At 40.9% G+C, this 20,019-nt stretch overlaps 1 protein-coding gene across 1 annotated transcript; it reads right to left on the minus strand.

The window, feature by feature from the left end:
* Positions 1–179: 179 nt before the first annotated feature.
* Positions 180–19,112, minus strand: LOC308325482 (uncharacterized protein). Its single transcript, XM_080777983.1, has 8 exons — positions 18,864–19,112; positions 16,742–16,795; positions 15,048–15,152; positions 13,937–14,032; positions 12,775–12,894; positions 12,410–12,611; positions 10,318–11,869; positions 180–1,057 (listed from the first exon to the last, which is right to left on the minus strand). The coding sequence occupies exons 3-8, from the start codon at positions 15,146–15,148 to the stop codon at positions 711–713; spliced, it is 2,418 nt and encodes an 805-aa protein (XP_080634109.1). The 5' UTR covers positions 15,149–15,152; positions 16,742–16,795; positions 18,864–19,112; the 3' UTR covers positions 180–710.
* Positions 19,113–20,019: the final 907 nt, after the last annotated feature.

Raw genomic sequence — 20,019 nt, forward strand, 5'->3', positions numbered from 1 at the left:
AGAGAAGTGGTGGGCAGGGGATAGCGGTTTGTGGGCTGTGACGAAGTCCACGGTCCAACCAGAGGACCTGTTTGAGCCTAATTATTCAAAACACCCCAGACAATACAACAGAAAATACGTGTAAGACTTTCATAGAGACAGATTTGTGGAATTTATAGATTTTTATTTCAATCTCCTCTACAAAAAAAAACACATTTCAATGTCATTCTTCAGCAAATTCAAAAGGTAATTTACAGCAGTGATTCTCATCTCAACCCTTCTAATTTCAAGGATACCCAATTTGATAAGCATCAGGGCTAGCCATGGAACCCCAGATTTGTTTTCTGGGTAAATGTAATCTCTAAAACATCTTTATTGTTTGAGTCAACATTATGTGGTCCAATATGGTCTGTTATTTGGTCCAGTAATCAGAAAACAGTGAAACACTGATCAAAATTCTGAAATTCTCTAGTTGGAAGGATCCCGTAGAAACCTTTAAGTACCCCTGGGGTTTTTCCAGAATCCACGTTGCGAACCTTTTTTTTCCTTTTTTTCCATCTGACCTGCATCATCTCCCTCTGACCTCATGGGATTGAGCCCCACCTTTTCACCGTTGCCCTGGCCTCTCTCATTCTCATCATCACTAATACATAATAGCCTCTCACTGCCTGTTCTTAGGCCTCCCTAGTCCCTCTAGGTCTGCCTTTATCTTTTCCTTCTCTTTTGCTTGGTTAAAAAATGGTGTCACTGTCATGCTCTTGCTCCTCATCTGTTGAGTCACCCTTTTCCTGGCCTTTCTCATTACTAAAACACAACAGTCTCACATTCTTCTTAGGCCTTCCTATAGGTCTACCTGTGCACCTTTTTCTTTTTCCCACCCTCTCTTTCTTCTCCTCGTCATCACCGCCATTCTCAGGGAAGCACAATATGTTACTTTTCTCAGCCTCATCAGTATCAACACCACTGCTCCCCATTTCATCCGTTTTAGCCTTCTCAGCATCAACATCACTGCTCTCCATTTCATTTGTTTCATCTTTTTCTACCTCAGACACATTCATACTCATCTTCTCCATCTGAACTTTCTCCCCTGGGTCAGGGAGTTGTCCATGATAACGCTGTATGTGACTCTTCAGGCTAACATTGTGATTGAAGGACTTGTCACAGTGCTGACACTGATAGGGTTTCTCTCCTGTGTGGACACGCATGTGGGATTTGAGGTGGGTTGACTGGGTGAATGAGCGCTGGCACAGCTCACATACAAACTGCTTTACTTTTGTGTGGACAGCTACATGCCTCTGCAGCTGCTGGGCTCTTGAAAACTCTGTGTTGCATATGAGGCAAATATGTCTAGTGGGGCCTCTGTGACTCACCAGGTGGTCACTGCGCTCTTGCATCTTGGCAAACACCTTTGGACAGTCAGGACATTGATAGGGCTTCCGTTTAGGGGGATGACCCTTCTCGTGGACGAGTTTGTCTGTCCTCGTTCTGAAGGTTGAGAAGCAGTACTTGCACACATGCTTGTAGCCATCCTCGTGGGTCTTGCTGTGAGCTTTTAGATGACCCTCACTTACAAATCTCTTGCCACACAAGTTACAAGAATAGGGTTTTTTGTTCTCACATGTGTGAGTCTTCCGATTGTAGAAAAAAGCTCCACATTCAGGACAGAGTTTGTGGCAATCCTCTTCATGTTTTTCATCTGCATCAGACTCACTGTCTGCAAGCTTGCCATCTATATTTTGGTGCTCCAGTGGATCCCAATCACTGTCTGAATTATGTTCTCCCTGATCCACCTCACTAGATTCTTCACCAGAGGTGTCATTGTCATCACTAAAACCAATAATTTCAGTAATGACAGCAGCAGAACTCTCTGGATCACTGGTGCAGCTACGAGAGTCACCCGAGGGCACTGCCTGTAAAACAGAATAGATGACCAGTAATCCCTGCAGTTGGAATGATTCTCTCGTGGTTACATAACTTACATTACATTCATTTGGTTATCTTGGTAGTGTGCCCATCTGTAAAAGGTGGGAATATTTGTATAATAAACAATTTATTAGCTGAGGCGGTTGGTAAATTAAAATCTCCACCTGCCATTATTCTGGCCTTGGGGAGATAAAGAAAGAAAATATGGACATATTCATGAATGTGTTGTTATTCAACGCGTTCCTTTCTCATCAATATTCAACATTAAAGCTGCTATAAGCAATAATGTGTCAAAATTCTAATCTAATATTTTTTGGTATTCAGACAGCCAGCAATAAGTAAAACGCTCCCAAAAAATGTAATCTCTGTGACACATTTAGGGGCCACAATCTGCATTCAAAGATGTTCCTAGAAGCTGCCATTGGTCGAAAAAAAAAAAAAAAAAAAACCTAAATGAGTCAAATGACTAAACTTCTAGGAAAATATTGACAAACAAATTGGGGAGCGTTTTACTCATTGCTGGCCATAAAAAAAAAAAAGGAGGTAATTAAAAATGTTGTATTGCTTATAGCAGCTTTAAGGATATAATGGATACTAATGAATATTTAAATAACCTCCAGTTGCTGACTCTTCCAGTTCCTGCTGAAGTGGCATTTGGAGCACAACTGATCAACAGCCAGGAAGGTCCCTGTTGGCGTCTTCTGGACTTCACACATGGAGCCACACTCTGGACAGTCTTCAAACAGCTCGAGGAGACAATATTCATCCACAATGTATTTAGGGACATCGTTTAGGGGGGGTGAGGCTTGTCTACACAATGAATAGGAGACAAATGGGGGGAAAGGAAAAAAACAAGTGTCAGTGTATACCAAAAGTAATACAACTACCGGTACTATACTTTTGTCACATCACTGATTTAAACATGTAAAGAAGTGGGTGAAAATTTTGCGTTTGCTCAATCATTTTGTTGTTTTGTAATGAAATGAAGAAGAGGAGCAGGCAGAGCAGGTGGGGAAATGTTAACATTATATAGGCATGTCCAACAGAACATAAATAAGGTAATGTATATGCATAGCAATAGCATAGGACCATTATCAGATACAGTGTAGTTAGTACATAAGGTCCACATAGCGGCAGGTATACTACTATGTGCTGTGCATGATTAGACATAACAGCGCAAAAAACACAGAAACTTAACAGGCTAAACATAATAAATCCACATGGGAAGTAAATTCCTCAAAGAGGAACATATCCACACGAATGGATGAAAAACAGTGCAGTCCAGTAATAGTATTACTACTACACTAGTCTCGCGAGCCAGAATCTTGCTTCCCACAATTTTCAAATGCCTCCGTCATACACGGAAAAGTCTCCTCCCCACTTCCGTTTTGTCTTTTCAGTGGTGCAAATATAAATATATTAAAATAAATCAAATCTAAACATATATAGCTTGCAGTTGACAGCTTCCTGTCTCGGATTTCGGGATGTACTTATATGGATATATATATTGGAGGTTGTGAAATCGCTGTCTGGCTACGTGAGACTACTACTATATTAGTTCTATTCAACTAGCCATTATCATCATTATGCTTTGGAGCCGACTTACGATAACATTGACTCTGTCGAGACAGGTTCTCCAGGGATGTAAGGCTCAGTGAAGACTCCATGGTCATCTTGTTTCAGCCCTCGTCTCTTAGAGGGTTTAAAGGGCTTCCGGAATTGGATTGGAGGTGGTGTTTTCCATTGGACTGGTGTACCAATGGCAACACTTACAGTAAGCACCCTTGTCTGAGTTGCCTCAGTTGTCTGAGAACCTAATTGGAAAACATGGCCTTGTTGGTTAAGTACATTCAAGCTGGCGTACCAATTTTCGGCATTCAAACTTTTTTTCCCCTTCGTACTTTTTAGAAATAGTAAAAAAAAAAAAAAAAAGGTGTCGCATCAATTTAAAGGGCTTCCGGAATGTTGAGCTCTGGATTTGAGATGGTCTTTGGACTGGAGGTGGTCTTTGGACTGGTGTACCAATGGCAACACTTACAGTAAGCACAGTTGCCTGAGAACCTAATTGGAAATATAGCCTTGTTTGTTAACTACTTTCAACCTGGTGTACACATTTTTTGCAAAACAATTTGCTTTTATTTATTTTTAACTTTTTAGAAAGGACGGGTCAAACATATAAAATCTACCAGCTCACAATATGTCACATCACAGCACGTTGTGAGCTGGCTATTTTCACACGATATGACAAATTAAAAAATAGCTTTAGATATAATCCAAAATAGTACTATTTTCACACGACACTGTAATATGAAAGTGGACATTGGGGCAACACACCACAAAAATAACAGTTATTAAATAACTAGAAATATTCCAATTGACAAACCTTTACTTCTTCGATACACTTGGACTATGGTATTCTTGGAGAGCTGGGTGCCAACAGAATGAACAGCAGCTCTGTCAGTCTGGCAAACTACGTTCCTGGAACGTTGGTACGGCAGAAATACCTTATCCTAAGAACACATTGGAATAGTTTAGGTCGGCAGTGCAGAAAATGTGATGGTGGTCTGGTCTCATGGAAGACTATCAGTCTGAGAAGGTTCTGTTTTGTTTTTAGAATTGAAAATAAATTCTAAAAGCTGTTTGGCTGGCAGCTAGCCCTTATGGAAAGGACTGCAAGTGATGATACATATTTATAATTAGTTAATAGTCTGCACATGTATAGGCAGTATGTATAGTACAACGTGCATAATTTAACTGCAACAGCTACTAGCAAAGACAACAAGGTTAGTAATCTAATCAGATCTACAACATTGATGGTCAACAAATGTGGATGTCTGCGTCAGTTTTACAAAAAGGTCTCCGTTTCTGCCTGTCCACACTAAAGTGCAGTGCCAGAGTTTTGGGTTAGGGGGTGGCCATACCAACGTTTAATTCCAAGTATGAGGGTGGATTCTGCCAATGCTTTTCAATGGGAATGGAGCGTTCTTTACTTCTTTAGACTAAATATAAAGAATTTAACACTAACATTGTACATATAATCTACACAGCATTGTGTGTGTGTGTGTGTGTGTGTGTGTGTGTGTGTGTGTGTGTGTGTGGGGTATCCATTATAGTTGTCGTTAACAATAACCTGGTCACGCTCTTCAACTTTAATTTTCAACAGGGGAGCTGTGCTGTAACCTTGGTTGTGGGTGTTTTCTTGTCGTGATGAACTCTATTGGGGAAAAAGACAATAAAAACAATAACAATCAATGCATACATTAATAGCACAAAAACATATTCTACATATTCTTTGCATCTTTACTAGTTGCAGATCATAGCAGAATTGTTAAAGGAATACTTCACCACCATTTTTTGAGGGGCGCTAGCCTTGCTATAGTGTAGATTTTAGTCTTACAAACATTAAATTCCCATTGACAATGAATGGAGAATTGATGTCATGTGTGGACGAGCAAATTGTGCTATTTTAGTCCTACACAAAGATTCCCATTGACAATGAATGGATGATGTAGGATGATAAGAGCACCCCTCACTTCAACAAAAAACTCTGATCAGTGAAAATAAATAACAGAGCATTGTACCACACTTACAGGAGAGCTCTGCACAACCCGTGTTTTTTTTTAACGAAATTCTGATGACAATGTATGTATGAACCCGCTAGTACAGCGTAAGCAGGATGTGATAAGAGTCACCACACTCCGTGGAGTTATTCCCCACAACAACAGATGGAAAAAAGATATACAATTTCCGTGCGATTGAAGAAGAGATCTTGGGGGGGTTAAATAAATATGCCTATTTAACTGCAGTGCCAGTAAATGAATCGGCATTCAACTATTTCATTGTTAAATCAATCATTATGGGAATAGGTCAGGATGATAACGTAGGCTACCGTTCAGTTTTACTATAAAAATGTGTGCAGGGCTAGTCGGTCACGCAATCATCATGATCCTTTACACTTCTCCAATCCCCAAGGCACAGTCCACAGAGCCCTCTAGAGGCAGAGGCATCTGTACAGTATTATACATGCCGTTATCACCCTAGCTGTTTGATTTAACAACGCAATATGAAATAAATTAATTTTGCATCCTTGAAAATCTCGACTGCAGAAGTAGAGCGTTCTTCCGGGTGCTTCAAAACACCACTGAGAAACTTTCATTGAAATGAATAGCAGCGAGCGGGGCAGTCCGCCCTCTATCCTTTATAACTCTATGGCTGAAGGCACGCTGCCCAAGTGCCGTTACTCATGAGACTCCTCCATGTCTCTCGCTGGCGAGCATGCATCTCCAGCGTGTTTGAGTAAATGGTGCGCTGTGATTGGCCAGTCGCTGTAATTGACAGCCTGCCCTAAACCTAACCTCAGTGAAACTATACCTAAGCCTAACCTCAGTAAAACTACCAGTAAGACACCCTGAGGGCGAGATCGCGTTCACGCATCCGCCTGGGTGACAGCAGACTGCTGGGCGAGCGCTGGCGCTTTGGCATGTTAAGAACTCTAGTTTTTGCCGGCTGCGGGGCACGGCTGCACGAATAACTTTGGGGCAGGCCCGTCTAGTTTAAATGGACAGGTATCAGTCAAAAGGGAGACATCAAAGAGGAAGGATGGATGGGGAAGAATCAACATATGGAATGTCAGAACAGGTCAGCTCCATATATGGAGATCTAAGGGTTTGAGGTCAGATGTAGAGTTGCTGGCTAATATTGATGACATCAGGGATCTCCATATATGGGTGACATGCTCCATCCCTGATGATGTCACGTGATGACACGTGCTCCTGATGATGTCACGTGATGTCAAGTGCTCCATCCCTGATGATATCACGTGATACTTTCTCACCTGGGGCGAACACACACAAACACACACAAAGATGGGAAATGCACGATTCCATAGTTAACCTTCGGACGCAATAAAAACTAGTGACTGGGGGCGTTTTCAAAGACCCGGAAGAACTACGGAATCCGCTGAAAATACCATACGAGCCTCTCGCTGTCACTCAAGTGACTACTGGCCAATCACAGCACATCTTTTCCAGGACTTATGTTACGCACAGGGAAGCTTGCCACGCTTCCACTCATGCTTCGCAAGGAATCTCTGGAAAATGGTGCCTTCCATTTCACACGCACCCCAGAGCCGGAACCTTTTTATGTCTATGGGATGTCATAATCTCAGGCCTCAGGGTCTGGGATATAGAAATGGACAGAATATGGAAGGGGATCACTTTGTGTGGAATTTTGTAAATGAGTACGATTTATACTTCATACAGTAGGTGGCGGTATGGAAATGTTTTGGTAGTAACCAGCCATTTAAATCGATAGAAGAAGAACCATATACATATTTTAAATGCTGCCTATAAATAATAATATGCCTTTAAGTACTTACTAACTGACGGATTGTTGGTTTTGCTCCCCGCTTCAAACGCCTGGTTGCTGCGAAACCAGCCGTATGCATCCCCAAGTTTTCATAAGAATCCACACCGTAAAGTGATTCTGACACACAAAAAGACTCGACTTGATCACTGTAGGAAGGCTGCCGTTAAAAATAAAATGAATCCATTCCGCTTTTATGTCATCTTGAACAGGGACTGCATGAGTAGCGTAGCTTTGGTTGATGCAGTCTCTAACTGCACATTTATGGGACCTTACAGATGATTTACCCTTAGCTTTAGACATGATAATATCGAGTCCGAGTCGTGAAAACAAACAATGGCGGTGGTTGTCAAACTTTTTCTCTGGGGGACCTTTCCACACAGCACACAGAAAGGCTAACCACACGAAATTATTCTGAAAGACTTTAGTTGCGAGACGGATTGTTCTGCGACGGTTTCAACAACCATTTTAAAAATGCAACAAGACCGAAATATTGTGGCGAACGGCAAGGAAACGAAACTTCTCTCCAATAATAACGGCTTTATTATAATAATTCCTTCGTACAGGTACAGAACAGTCTTATTTCAACGGAATGATTTGACTGACACACACTTTTTCTCGACTGGAACGGACGGACATGGTTTAGGGCTCCATATTTTGCAGCGTGTGTGTTGAACCCTAATACTTAGCCCTGAATGTTTCAGGGCTACCTAATACTCTATGGTTGAACCATGTCCGTTTGATGGGCCGTATGTCGCTGTAACGTAACAAAGTAATTCAGATAAAAATGTGTTATTTATCATAAGGGTTATTTACTGTGTTATTTACTGAAGGGGTGAACCACAATTAGCGACTCCATTCAACGTGGTCTATGGGCAGATGTTTGTAAACAGTAGTAGGCTAAAGCCTAAAGTAAAGCCATATTATGCTCCTGCACACTAGGGGATATGTAATTTAGATTATATAAAATGACTAACGTGGATGATTCTATCACACGCATTGCTAGTCCACGTGATCAGACAACCAAAACAACATCAACAGTTCATGTGCCTGTGCCACAACAACTTAACACAAAGCAGCGCTTTAATATATACTTTAAGTATACATACTTACAGTTGGGATTGGGACACGAACACTGGGTATTGCTCCTTTGTTCAAAAAAAGTTTGCTAGCAAATCCACTCTGAAATTGACCAAGGTTGGAAAAACTTTCTGTGAGGAAATGATGTGCACACACCAAAATACGCTTCGGATATACATCTCGCATATGCATCTCGGATGGAACATTACCATCAAAAATAAAATGCATCCACCTGGAGCGCGTGTCTTCATCTAGGCCAGTTGGGGTAGAGTGTAAAGACTTGTGCTGATTGACACAGCCAACAACAGAGCATATTGCTTTATCTCTAGGACTAGAAGCCATTATTAGTATTACTGAAACAAACAATACACTGCGGTCAGAATGGAGAAGGAGGAAGAAGAGAGGAGAGGGGCGAAGAATAATTGGTAGGCAGGGAGCAGAGGAGAGGGGGCGGAGGTTTAGCGGTGTGATACGTGTCACACTGCCGTCCAACCAGATGAGCTATTTTTGCATAAATAATCACGTCCAGTCCAGACAGCAGAGAATACACTGAATTTTTTGGTGAAATTGATGTCAAGAGTCAAGACACGCCAAAAAACACAACAAAAATGTGATTTTTATGTCACAATCCCTTTAAGGAATGGCTGTCTATCCATGTATTTGGTTCTGTATATCTGTACACTGCCGAGCTACCAAACAATATTAAAACACATGTCACAGATACAAATATATAAAAACAATCAAGCATCGATAGCAGCTGCAACTCACAAACTAAAATCAGTTGCGAGTTGTGACAAGATGTGTTGAGGATTCTCCGACCAATCAGTAGGGTTATACATCACTGCCTTGGCCCCGCTTAGCCCGCGTACATCTATTCTACGTCCGAGTGTGTACAGTCAGTATAAACTTGAAAAAATTATTGTACTGTAAAAAGGATCTTGATTTTAGTATTGTTTTACTATAATTAGATTAATAGACGATAATCAACACTAACACTTTAATTTAGAACACACCCAAATCAAATCGTGCAAATCAATCAAAGCAAACATAAATAATATTAGTTTGCCTCTTCTACAAAAATAAAAGTTACAAGTTACTGTTGCGCGTGCCAAGCTGCCATTCTCTTTTACTTGTATTATTATTTCCCACCACGGCGTAACCTTGCGTCTCGGGGGACAGTCTGGTCACTCTGGTTAGACCATTGGGGCAAGACAGGCAGTGTCGGTAGGCCAATCAGAGGCAGGAGGGGCGTTACCATGTCTATACCATGCTCGGACGTAGAATAGATATACGCGTTTAGCCCAGCTCAGACCTACCCTAGAGATGGTACCACTTTCACACCACTCTGCCCTGTACCTTGTAGTGGAAACGCTGAACAAGTGGGTGATGTGGTGCTAGGCCATGTTATGGAAACCCACCTTAAGAGGTGTCATATTTGGATGGGATGAATTTAATAAATTGATCTCAATGTGTCCCTATGTCTGTATAATCTGTTTAGAGAACGACCTATTGACCCCTGCAGATGATTGGGGTCGTATTCGGGTCACACTGTTGAGCAGCTGGGCCATTCACACCAAGCACGGTTCTAGAGATACCATGACAAACATGACTCACATACAGACTCACAGAGATTTGTGGAATTTATATATTATATTATTTTTATTTCAAGCTCCACCGCCAGAAAATAAAAAATAATTCCAGTATCCCTTTACTGTCTATGTCCTAGAGAGATACCAGTGAATCTATGATCAAAATAGCCATTATTTTATGTTCTATAGAATCTATAGTTTTCTATTTACTTTACGTTGAGAACCACTGATTTACAGGACAGCCAGACCAATGGATTCTACTTTTGCTTCACTCTACATCTCCCTCTGACCTTACTGCTTCTCTGCCCTGCTGGTGCTGGGTCAAAATCTGAGTCACTGTCAAGCTCTTGTTCCACATCTGCCGTGTCACTGCTGCCCTGACCTTCCTCATTCTCATCTCCGATGCATATCTGTCTCTTCAATTGGTCTGCGTCAACTGAGGTGATCACTGCATTGTTCTTAGGCCTTCCTCTAGGTAGGTCTAAATACCCTAGGCCTGTGGGCCTAGGATATTTATTTGTACATCTGTCTTCTTGTTTCGCCTCCTCCTCAGCACAATTCTCAGCGTTGCACAATGTGTCCTTACTTTGCTCAGCCTCATCAGCATCAACATCACTGCTCTCCATTTCATTTGTTTCATATTTTTCTACCTCAGACACATTCATACTCATCTTCCCCATCTGAACTTTCTCCCCTGGGTCAGGGAGTTGTCCATGATAACGCTGTATGTGACTCTTCAGGCTAACATTGTGATTGAAGGACTTGTCACAGTGCTGACACTGATAGGGTTTCTCTCCTGTGTGGACACGCATGTGGGATTTGAGGTGGGTTGACTGGGTGAATGAGCGCTGGCACAGCTCACATACAAACTGCTTTACTTTTGTGTGGACAGCTACATGCCTCTGCACGTGCTGGTCACTTGAAAACTCCATGTTGCATATGAGACAAATATGTCTTTTGGGACCTCTGTGAGTCACCAGGTGGTCATTGCACTCTCGCATCTTGGCAAACACCTCTGGACAGTCAGGACATTGATAGGGCTTCTCTGCAGGGAGATGGCTCTGCTCATGGACAAGTTTGTCTGCCCTCGTTGTGAAGGTTGATAAACAGTACTTACACACATGCTTGTAGCCATCCTTGTGTCTCTTGCTGTGAGCTTTTAGAGTAAACTCACATAAATATCTGTTCCCACACACATTACAAGAATAAGGCTTTTTGTATTCACACGTGTGAGCCTTCCGAGTCTGACTGAAGAAAAATGCTCCGCATTCAGAACAGAGTTTCCTCTTTCCCAATGCGGACAGAGGCAATGTTTTCTTATCCGTATGTTTGTCGTCTGAATCTGAGTCACTGTCGCTACTGTGATACTCAAGGGGAGCATAATCGATGTCTGAACTGTGATCTCCACTATCCAGCTTGCCATCTGGTCCTTCACCTGGAAGCTCGTCGTCTATATTGTGGTGCTCCAAGGGATCCAAAATTAGAAAATAATTGTGTTCATTCACCTCCACATTTTGTCCTTCATCAGAGGAGTCTTTAGAGGGTTGAAAGGACTGGGTATGTTGAAGTGAGGAGTGAAGGTGGTCTGTTCCAGTGGACTGGTGTACTGTCTCCTCCTCATCACCACCATTTTCAGCGTTGCACAATGTTTCCATACTTTGCTCTGCCTCCTCAGCATCAACAGCACTGCTCTCCATTTCAATTGTTTCATCTTCTTCTACCTCAGACTCATTCCTACTTGTCTTCTCCATCTGAACTTTCTCTCCTGGGTCAGGGACTTGTCCATGATAACGCTGGATGTGACTCTTCAGGCTAACATTGTGATTAAAGGACTTGTCACAGTGCTGACATTGATAGGGTTTCTCTCCTGTGTGGACACGGATGTGGGCTTTGAGGTGGCTTGTCTCTGGATCACCGGTGCAGCTGTTTACTGCCTGTAAAAGATGGAGAATAGATAAGATGACTAGTAAAGTCTGCAGTTGGAACGATTCTCTCATAGTTACATTACATACATTTGGTTTAGCTTGGAGGTGTGCCCATCTGTTAAAAGTGGGCTAAAAATGTCCAATATTTGCATCTATGGAACTTTGGCTAATTTGTCTAGCGGATAATGAACCATCTATTAACAGTTAGGTGGTTAGTATGGATTAAAAAAAAATCCCATTTTAATAGTTTAACCAAAAATGGGTGGTATGAATGAATAGTTGATTATTCTGTGGTTTTGACTAGCTGTGCACAGACACACAAGAGACCGACCAGCAGACACGGAAATACAAAACACACACGCATGCAAAATCCTGGCCTTGTAGTTATTAAATATATTAATATATATAAAAAATCTGTATTAATGGCTGGTAAGACATTCCGTGCATGGGCCTATTTATGAGTGTGTAATATGTTTGTGTTTTTCAGCATTCCTTTATTCACATCAATATTCAAGATTTAATGAATATACATAATTAGCTTTTAAATACCATCTCTGTTTGCTGACTCCTCCAGTTTCTGCTGAAGTGGCATTTGGAGCACAACTGATCAACAGCCAGGAAGGTCCCTGTTGGCGTCTTCTGGACTTCACACATGGAGCCACACTCTGGACAGTCTTCAAACAGCTCGAGGAGACAGTATTCATCCACAATGTATTTAGCGACATCATTTATGGAGGGTGAGTCTTGTCTGCTTAAAGGACAGGAGAGAAAGGGACACATTAAACAAATTATATAATCAATACCAGAACAAGTGACTGTTATGCTAGTAGTACTGGCACGATTACTATGACTATTATATTATACTGCACTGGTTATATTCAACTGGCCATTATTATAGCTAAGCTATGACTTACGATAGTGCTGACTCTGTCAACACAGATGGAGCAGGGATGTAAGTGGTGTCATCGGTATTCACCTCAACAGAGTCTCCATAACATTCATCAACATCATTTAGTTTCAGCTGGTGTGTTGAGCTGAGGAATGAAGGTGGATTGGAGTAATGCCATCACAAACACTCACAGACAGCACCCTTAAAATAGACATCACAGGGAGGGATGGATGCAAGAAGGGAAATGGTTTGTGGAATATTGGAGAGGGTTGGAAGGGGTACTTTTGTCATTTCCATATATATATACACACCACACACCCACACCCACACACCCAACCTCCCCCCCAGCAGACGGCTGGACTTTGAATTTCTCTAACTATAAACTTTCATGACAGCAGACAGCCTAAGTACAAATATAATTTATGAAAATCTACTACAGTAAAGTCTGTTCACAGAAGTTGTTGTAGGATATGTGGGGATTATCTGACGAGGTACCATTTGAGTGGGCAAAACCTTACATATACTAAATAATACTAAATTGTTTATAGGGTCAATATAAGTCAAATAATATAGCCTTTCCACAGGAGTATCTTTTTATATTTTTCCAAAAAGAATACAAACAGCCAATAGCATATTACAAAGTTATCCCCCTCACTGGTGAAAATTCCGGGAGGAAAAACGGGCAAGCACCGGGGCGACATCCAGTATTCATTAAAGGTGATGGTGATTGAAAGAATGTATACACAGTGTTTACATATTAAATCATTACAACCAATGTATTAATTTTGAAGTAATTCATGAACAGGTTAGGAACGAGTGATTAAATAAACACTAGATGTGGATGTATAGTAGTCATGTATGTTGATGTAGCCTATATTGTAAAATAATCTCCATAATCCGAAAATAGCTCATCTACAAGCTCACGGGCTGCAGATCGGCCATTTTCGGAGAAGAGATTTTTAGCAATTATGTGCAAATATAAAATAGCTGTGATACTACTGTGATACGCTGTACACACGGAAACGACAAAGTAGCGTCTCCGAAGTTTGTCACTCTGGGAGCCAGTTTAAAAAAGAACCGGTTAAGTCCCCCAAAACGCTGTCTCTGTGTGTCAGAAAGGGCAGATCGGCTAAGTACTTGTGTGGGTAACGCAAAATACGTCCTCGTGTAGACAGCAGTAGACTCACCGGTCAGAAAGAGACGAGGAGACATGAGATGGGGTTGGTGTTCTCGGAGTCTGAAAACCACATTCTTCAGGTGACGAATCATCATCAGACATATTACTACAAGAAGACACATAATTATGTTGTATTTTACAAAAACATAGTCTAGGACAGTGCTACTGGAGGGGGGTGCACGGGGACGGGGTCAATAAACTTTCTGTTTTCTGTTGCCTATCATATCATAAATGATAGGCATTTCTCCCTTGAGATGATTTTACTTTCTCCCCTTTCTGTTAAATTTGTACTTATTTTCCATTATATTCAAATGCCTATTCATAATGTGTTGTCTTTGAATGCCTACTGACTTTTAAATGCCTATACAAATAAACTTGCCTCGTCACTCACATCACTTTTTCTTTTTTTAAGATTCTGTATGTTCTGCCTTTATTTTAGTGGAGAGTGACAGGAAACAGGGAGAGAGAAAGACAGGAGAGACACTCAGCAAAGGTCGTCAGGCTTGAGAATCCAACCTGCACACATGTGGTATCGTATGCGCCTTAACCCTTAACCACTACAAGGCCATCAGCCTGGTATCTAGACTTCTCAGGTGCCTGATTTGGTGCCCTGTATTCGGTGTTGGGTGAAATCACCCCTTAGCGCCTTCTGTCAGAAATATGGAGGGGATGGGGAGGAAAATAAAGTATGTACAAATTTAACAGAAAAGGGCGAAAGTAAAATCATTGCTCAAGGGAGAAATGCCAAACACACCATAGACAACCATTATAAGGCAAGATTTCATCATACTTTAAGTAGAATGTGACATGTCAAACTAGGGGGTTTATGATTCTGAATCCATTCCAAGCATTAGTTTTGCACGGAAAACACTCCTTGGCCTAAATTCGGCCATATCCACTTAGCCCAAATGTGCTGACCTCATCACATTTGTGATGACGACTATGGCCGTACCAAGTGAATAGAAAAAACACAAATTAAAAGTATGTCATGACACATCACATGTTAATCCACACACACACACACACACACACACACACACACACACACACACACAGGATATATATATACACACACACACACACACACACACACACACACACACACACAACTTTAGACTCACCGGTCGGAAAGAGACTCTGAAACGTGAGGTGGGGTTGGTGTTCTCGGAGTCTGAAAACCACATTCTTCTGGTGTCAAAGGTGACGAATCATCATCAGACATGCAACTATAAGAAGACACATACGTTGGTCAGTGTTTCCTGCAGGACAAAAACATAGTCTAGGAAGGTACTACTGGAGGGCAGAGCACAGGGTCCAATAAAATTTAGATTTTCATCATTGTGATGATAGGCATTTCTTCATTGAGATTATTTAACTTTCTCCACTTTCTGTTAAATTTGTACTTTTTATTTTGTATTATATTCAAATGCCTATTCATAATGTGTGTCTTTAGGCTACTGCTTAATGTCTTGAGTAAAGCACTTTTAAATGCCCATACAAATAAACTTGCCTCGTCACTCACATTTCTTTTAAGATAATGTATGTTCTGCCTTTATTTTAGTGGAGAGTGACAGGAAACAGGGAGAGAGAGAGATAGGGAGACACTCAGCAAAGGTCGTCAGGCTTGAGAATTGAACCTGCACACATATCGTATGCACCTTAACCACTACTAAGCCATCAGCATGGTGCCTAGACTTCTCAGGTACCTAGTGGCCCCTCTGATTTGGTGCCCTGTATTCGGTGTTCAGCGGCTTCTGTCAGAAATATCCCTTACTGGCCAGGGATTTTCTTACCCCTCGCCTACTGGGCATGGTTTTTCCTTTTTTTACATGAGTTTGGCATTGTTACAATCTAGTAGTAGGGTCTGGAAAAGCAGCATAGCTCGTTAAGTCAATCGACTTTCAATCCATACTTTCTGGGATCGAATCCTGCTTACGCCATTATTTTTGTGTCACCCATGGCTTTGTATGGTGCCACTCAAAATGACTACTGGGTTGGGTTTGCTGGATGCATGGGCCTACCCTACTGTTTTGGTTCCCAGTGCTGCCGCCCCTTTTTCTGGTGTATACTTGATTTATATTTGACATTGTAGTATTGACATTGTATTTATGTCTAATTCTTATAATGTCTTTATTCTCTACGCATATGATTTATTTTCCTCCATAAAGGAGTTGCGAGTTTGTACAGAATAATAATTTCACCCACTCTTTTTATCTGTTAAAAGGATCCCTGGCTAATAAGACAAATATGCCTTAAAACATTATACTTCCAATCAATAACATAAATGTAAAAATAAAAACACCTTAAATATTTTATTTCTTTCATGAATAGAGAATCTTTCACTCAATAGGAACTGCTCTAGTCGCACGTTGATTATGTCATATGTGTGGTCAAGCCCTATGGAATATATGGAATGCACATGCTAATACAAAGTATTTAAAATATTGCTTTGATGCTCATATTATCCATAGGAAGTATTGCGTTATTTTTATAGCAAATCTATTCCCATACATTCCAACTTGCGACAGGAGCAGTTACTATTCACTGAAAGATTCTTTATTTATAAAAGAAATACAATATTTAAGGTGTTTTTATTTTAGTTTTAAGGCATATCTGTCTAATTAGCCAGGGATCCTTTTAAGGCCAGACCACACACCCATGCAACTCCTTGCAAGTTGCATTGGTATGGACTGCCTTAAAACTGTTTTATTGCAAGGAGTTGGAACTAGTTGGTCTTTAGATCGACTTATGTGTTTATGCATGGTATGTGTTTATGTTAGATTCTAAGTTCTAACATAAAAGGAAAAAAACATACCTTTCCAATTCCACGTCAATGCTCGAATGAGCACCCTTGGATATACAGTCGTAGCTGAAAAATAAATAAATAAACATTGATTGGTTGAATTCTTTATTAGCAATAAAAAAACAGCACTGAGCAATAGTAAGACAGTTGCTATGAAAGTAATGAAACTCAAGCAGCAACTAAACAGATTTAGGTTTGTCAGATTTTTCCCCCATACTGTAGGGCGTAGGCCTATCATGTTTTCCCGATAGAAACAGAATGAAGAGCAGTCTGCTCGTCAGAGGCAGAGGTCAGAGCTAAATAAGTCATGTGAAAAGGACATATATTGAGTGCTGGCATTTCTTTCATGCTATCATGTATCCTCGAGCCTAGGATTTTTGCTCTAACCTTGAGTTGAGTGTTGCGGGTTGTCTGCTTCGGCAGTATAGGCTACTTTGTTTCCCACCTTTTACTTTCTTTATGATTTCCTGTTTTTCATATTAGTGGATATTTGTACGTCTTTAAATGTTCTGATGAATTGAAACCCCTAATGGAAACAAGCTTCTTACTCTTACTAGGGGCGCGTTCGGAAATACCGGAACGCACTAATGCAGTTTGCGTTGCACAGTGCGCTCATTGCGCTATTTCCGAACGCGCCCCTAGTTTTTCATAGTTTCGTCCTCGAGATTTTTTGTATTGACTTCTCCCATTCTACATAGCCTACTGTGCAATCAGTCAATGAGATGCCAGAGTACAAAAATAGTATGCTAAATGATGAACGGGTAAAAAGTTTAAATACCAACAAACCTAGTGTAAATGCCTATAGTAACAACATTATAATACCCACTGCAAGGTAAAATATGACATACTAATCGATTAGAAGTAACGCTACTTCTGCGTCGCTCCTCAAAGCCTTTGCTTGTTTAATCAGTCTCCAACGTTCATATGCCGTTCCAATGTAAACTCGGGTCTTTGATTGCGCTTTTGATTGCACAGCTTTCTTCTGTTTACTAACAGCTTTCTTCTGTTCACTAACAGCTTTCTTCCATTCACTAATCATTATTCTTTTGGCTTGTATTTCTGTAATTGGTAGAGCTGGAATTGGTATTTTACCCTGTTCCGCCATATTGTAAACAAAAAAATACACATGGTGGCGAGGTCTATTCTGGAAAAAAGGAGGAGATTACAACTTTCTTCTTCTTCTTCTTCTTCTTCTAGTAATTTCCGGCAGTTGGACTCCTGGAGTCACTGGATGCCTTTCGGCACATTACTGCCCTCCACAGGGCGAGAGATTTGATTGACAGTATTATTAACAGTTTGGAGAATTACAGTACATTTCAAGCACAGCTCAATACAAAAACTGTCAACTGTGGACGACACCATAAAGCATTACACTTGTTTACAATAGGGTCCACCCTTTTCAATTCATCAGAAATTACTAGGGGTCCACGGTCCACCCTGTAGTTAGGCGGGAAATTTACATGATAGTTCAGTAGATGATAAAAGCATGAAATTTGGCACAGATATGACCCTAATTGATAATCAACCTCGAGCCAAAATCCCTCCAGTTTTCGCCAGTTGAAATGGCTGCAACTGGGCATATGTTTTGGACTAGATCACTTTTCTGGGGCTATCCTACTCATTTTTATATGAGAATATGTCCTGGAGGTATTTCTATAAGCAAAATTAAAAAAAGGTTCCAATATGGCATCATGTTTTCCAATATGGCTGCTGATAAATTGCAGAAATGTACATATGCTTATAGGTTTATAACATGTATTTGTAGTCCCATTAATAATTACCATCACACAGAATCCATTTATGGCAGATTTTAAATTGATTCGGTAGCTTTTGAATCACCTAGGTTCAAATAAGGTTACATATTTTGAAATATGGTCACTACTCACTATCACTATACAAACTTAAATCCTATAATGCTTGGTGAAGGTTTTCGGGCACATCTTTGCGTGGTATGTAATTGGAGAGTCATGGCTTGGTGCAGATTCAAGTTGTCTGTCTGGTTACAAAGGTCATTCAAAAGCTACCAAATCACTTTAAAATGTGCCACAAATGCTTCTCTTCTGTCGGCATTGACTTATTTTTTCCTTCCAAATTTGATGTTACACAATACACAATAGATTAAGATATTACTTACTAGTCATAGTAGTCAAGTAGTAGTACAGCGACTTCTGCGTCGCTTCTCAAAGTCTTTTCTTCTTTGAGTTTTTTCCACCGTTCAAAAGCAGGTCCAATGTAAACTCTCGTCTTATTCAGAGACTTTTTCTGAACTACTGCTACGGCTTTCTTCTCTTCAGCAGCTGCTTTCTTGTCTTGCACAATCTTTATTCTTTTAGCTTGTTTTTCTGTAGCTGGTAAAGCTGGAATAGGAATTTTCCCGTGTTGGTCTGACTTATCCGCCATGTTGTAAACACTGACTGTGCACACGCACGCTCTGCTCTGGTTGGAGGAAGGCCCCCCCTCTATCCTGATTGGATAGAGGATTGGGTCCCAAAGCCCAAACCGAAACTAGGGTTTTTGACCCCCAGGGGCTCACTGGGGATAGAGAGGAACTCCTTATTATATGGTCAGTGCACTCTATAGTAAGGTGTATTAACACAATTCATTTTTTTGAGGTGATATCTGAATTAAATTTCAATTCATTTCAATTATTTGTATGGGCCTCGAGATCGACCCGAAAGGTCAGTAGAGTATCTGCACGCTGGTTGTGGTGTGCCAGTTTGGGCCAAATTCTGCGAAAAATATCCAGGCCGAATTTTTGCCTCAGTCCAGCCCTGCCCACCACCACCACACACACCGTGGGCCCCGACCCACAGGATGAGAACCAATGATACCTCTAAAACACTCCTGGCTTTCTTTTCATGACATATTATTCAGATTACTATGTGCATATAAACCTAGTGCATTATTATAGAGTTCAACCAAGCCATTCCAAACATTTGCTTATATTTTTTATTTTTATTGTGATGGGGAGTCATAAAATTGGAGCAAAACTAAAATAAAAACAATACAAAATGACAGTGGGTTCAAAGGGGGGGGGGGGGGGGGGGGAGGGTTAAGAGAACAATATGTAGCCTTTGACATAACAGTACAATGTGACAATTTGGCACAGACCAGAACAAAGGGATGCACAACAATATAAATTTGGTTTTGGAATAAAGGGGGAGATTGGGGAGGCAGGGGCAACATCTTCATAACAAGATCCTTCATGACAACACCAAGGACTCATGCTTTTTTAAATCACAGAGTTTTAGTTTTCAGTAGCTTCATAACAACGCAAGGAATAGGTCCAG

This window comes from Protomyctophum bolini (genome assembly GCF_963924005.1).
Source record: "Protomyctophum bolini genome assembly, chromosome: 12".
In the NCBI taxonomy this organism is placed as follows: Eukaryota; Metazoa; Chordata; class Actinopteri; order Myctophiformes; family Myctophidae; genus Protomyctophum; species Protomyctophum bolini.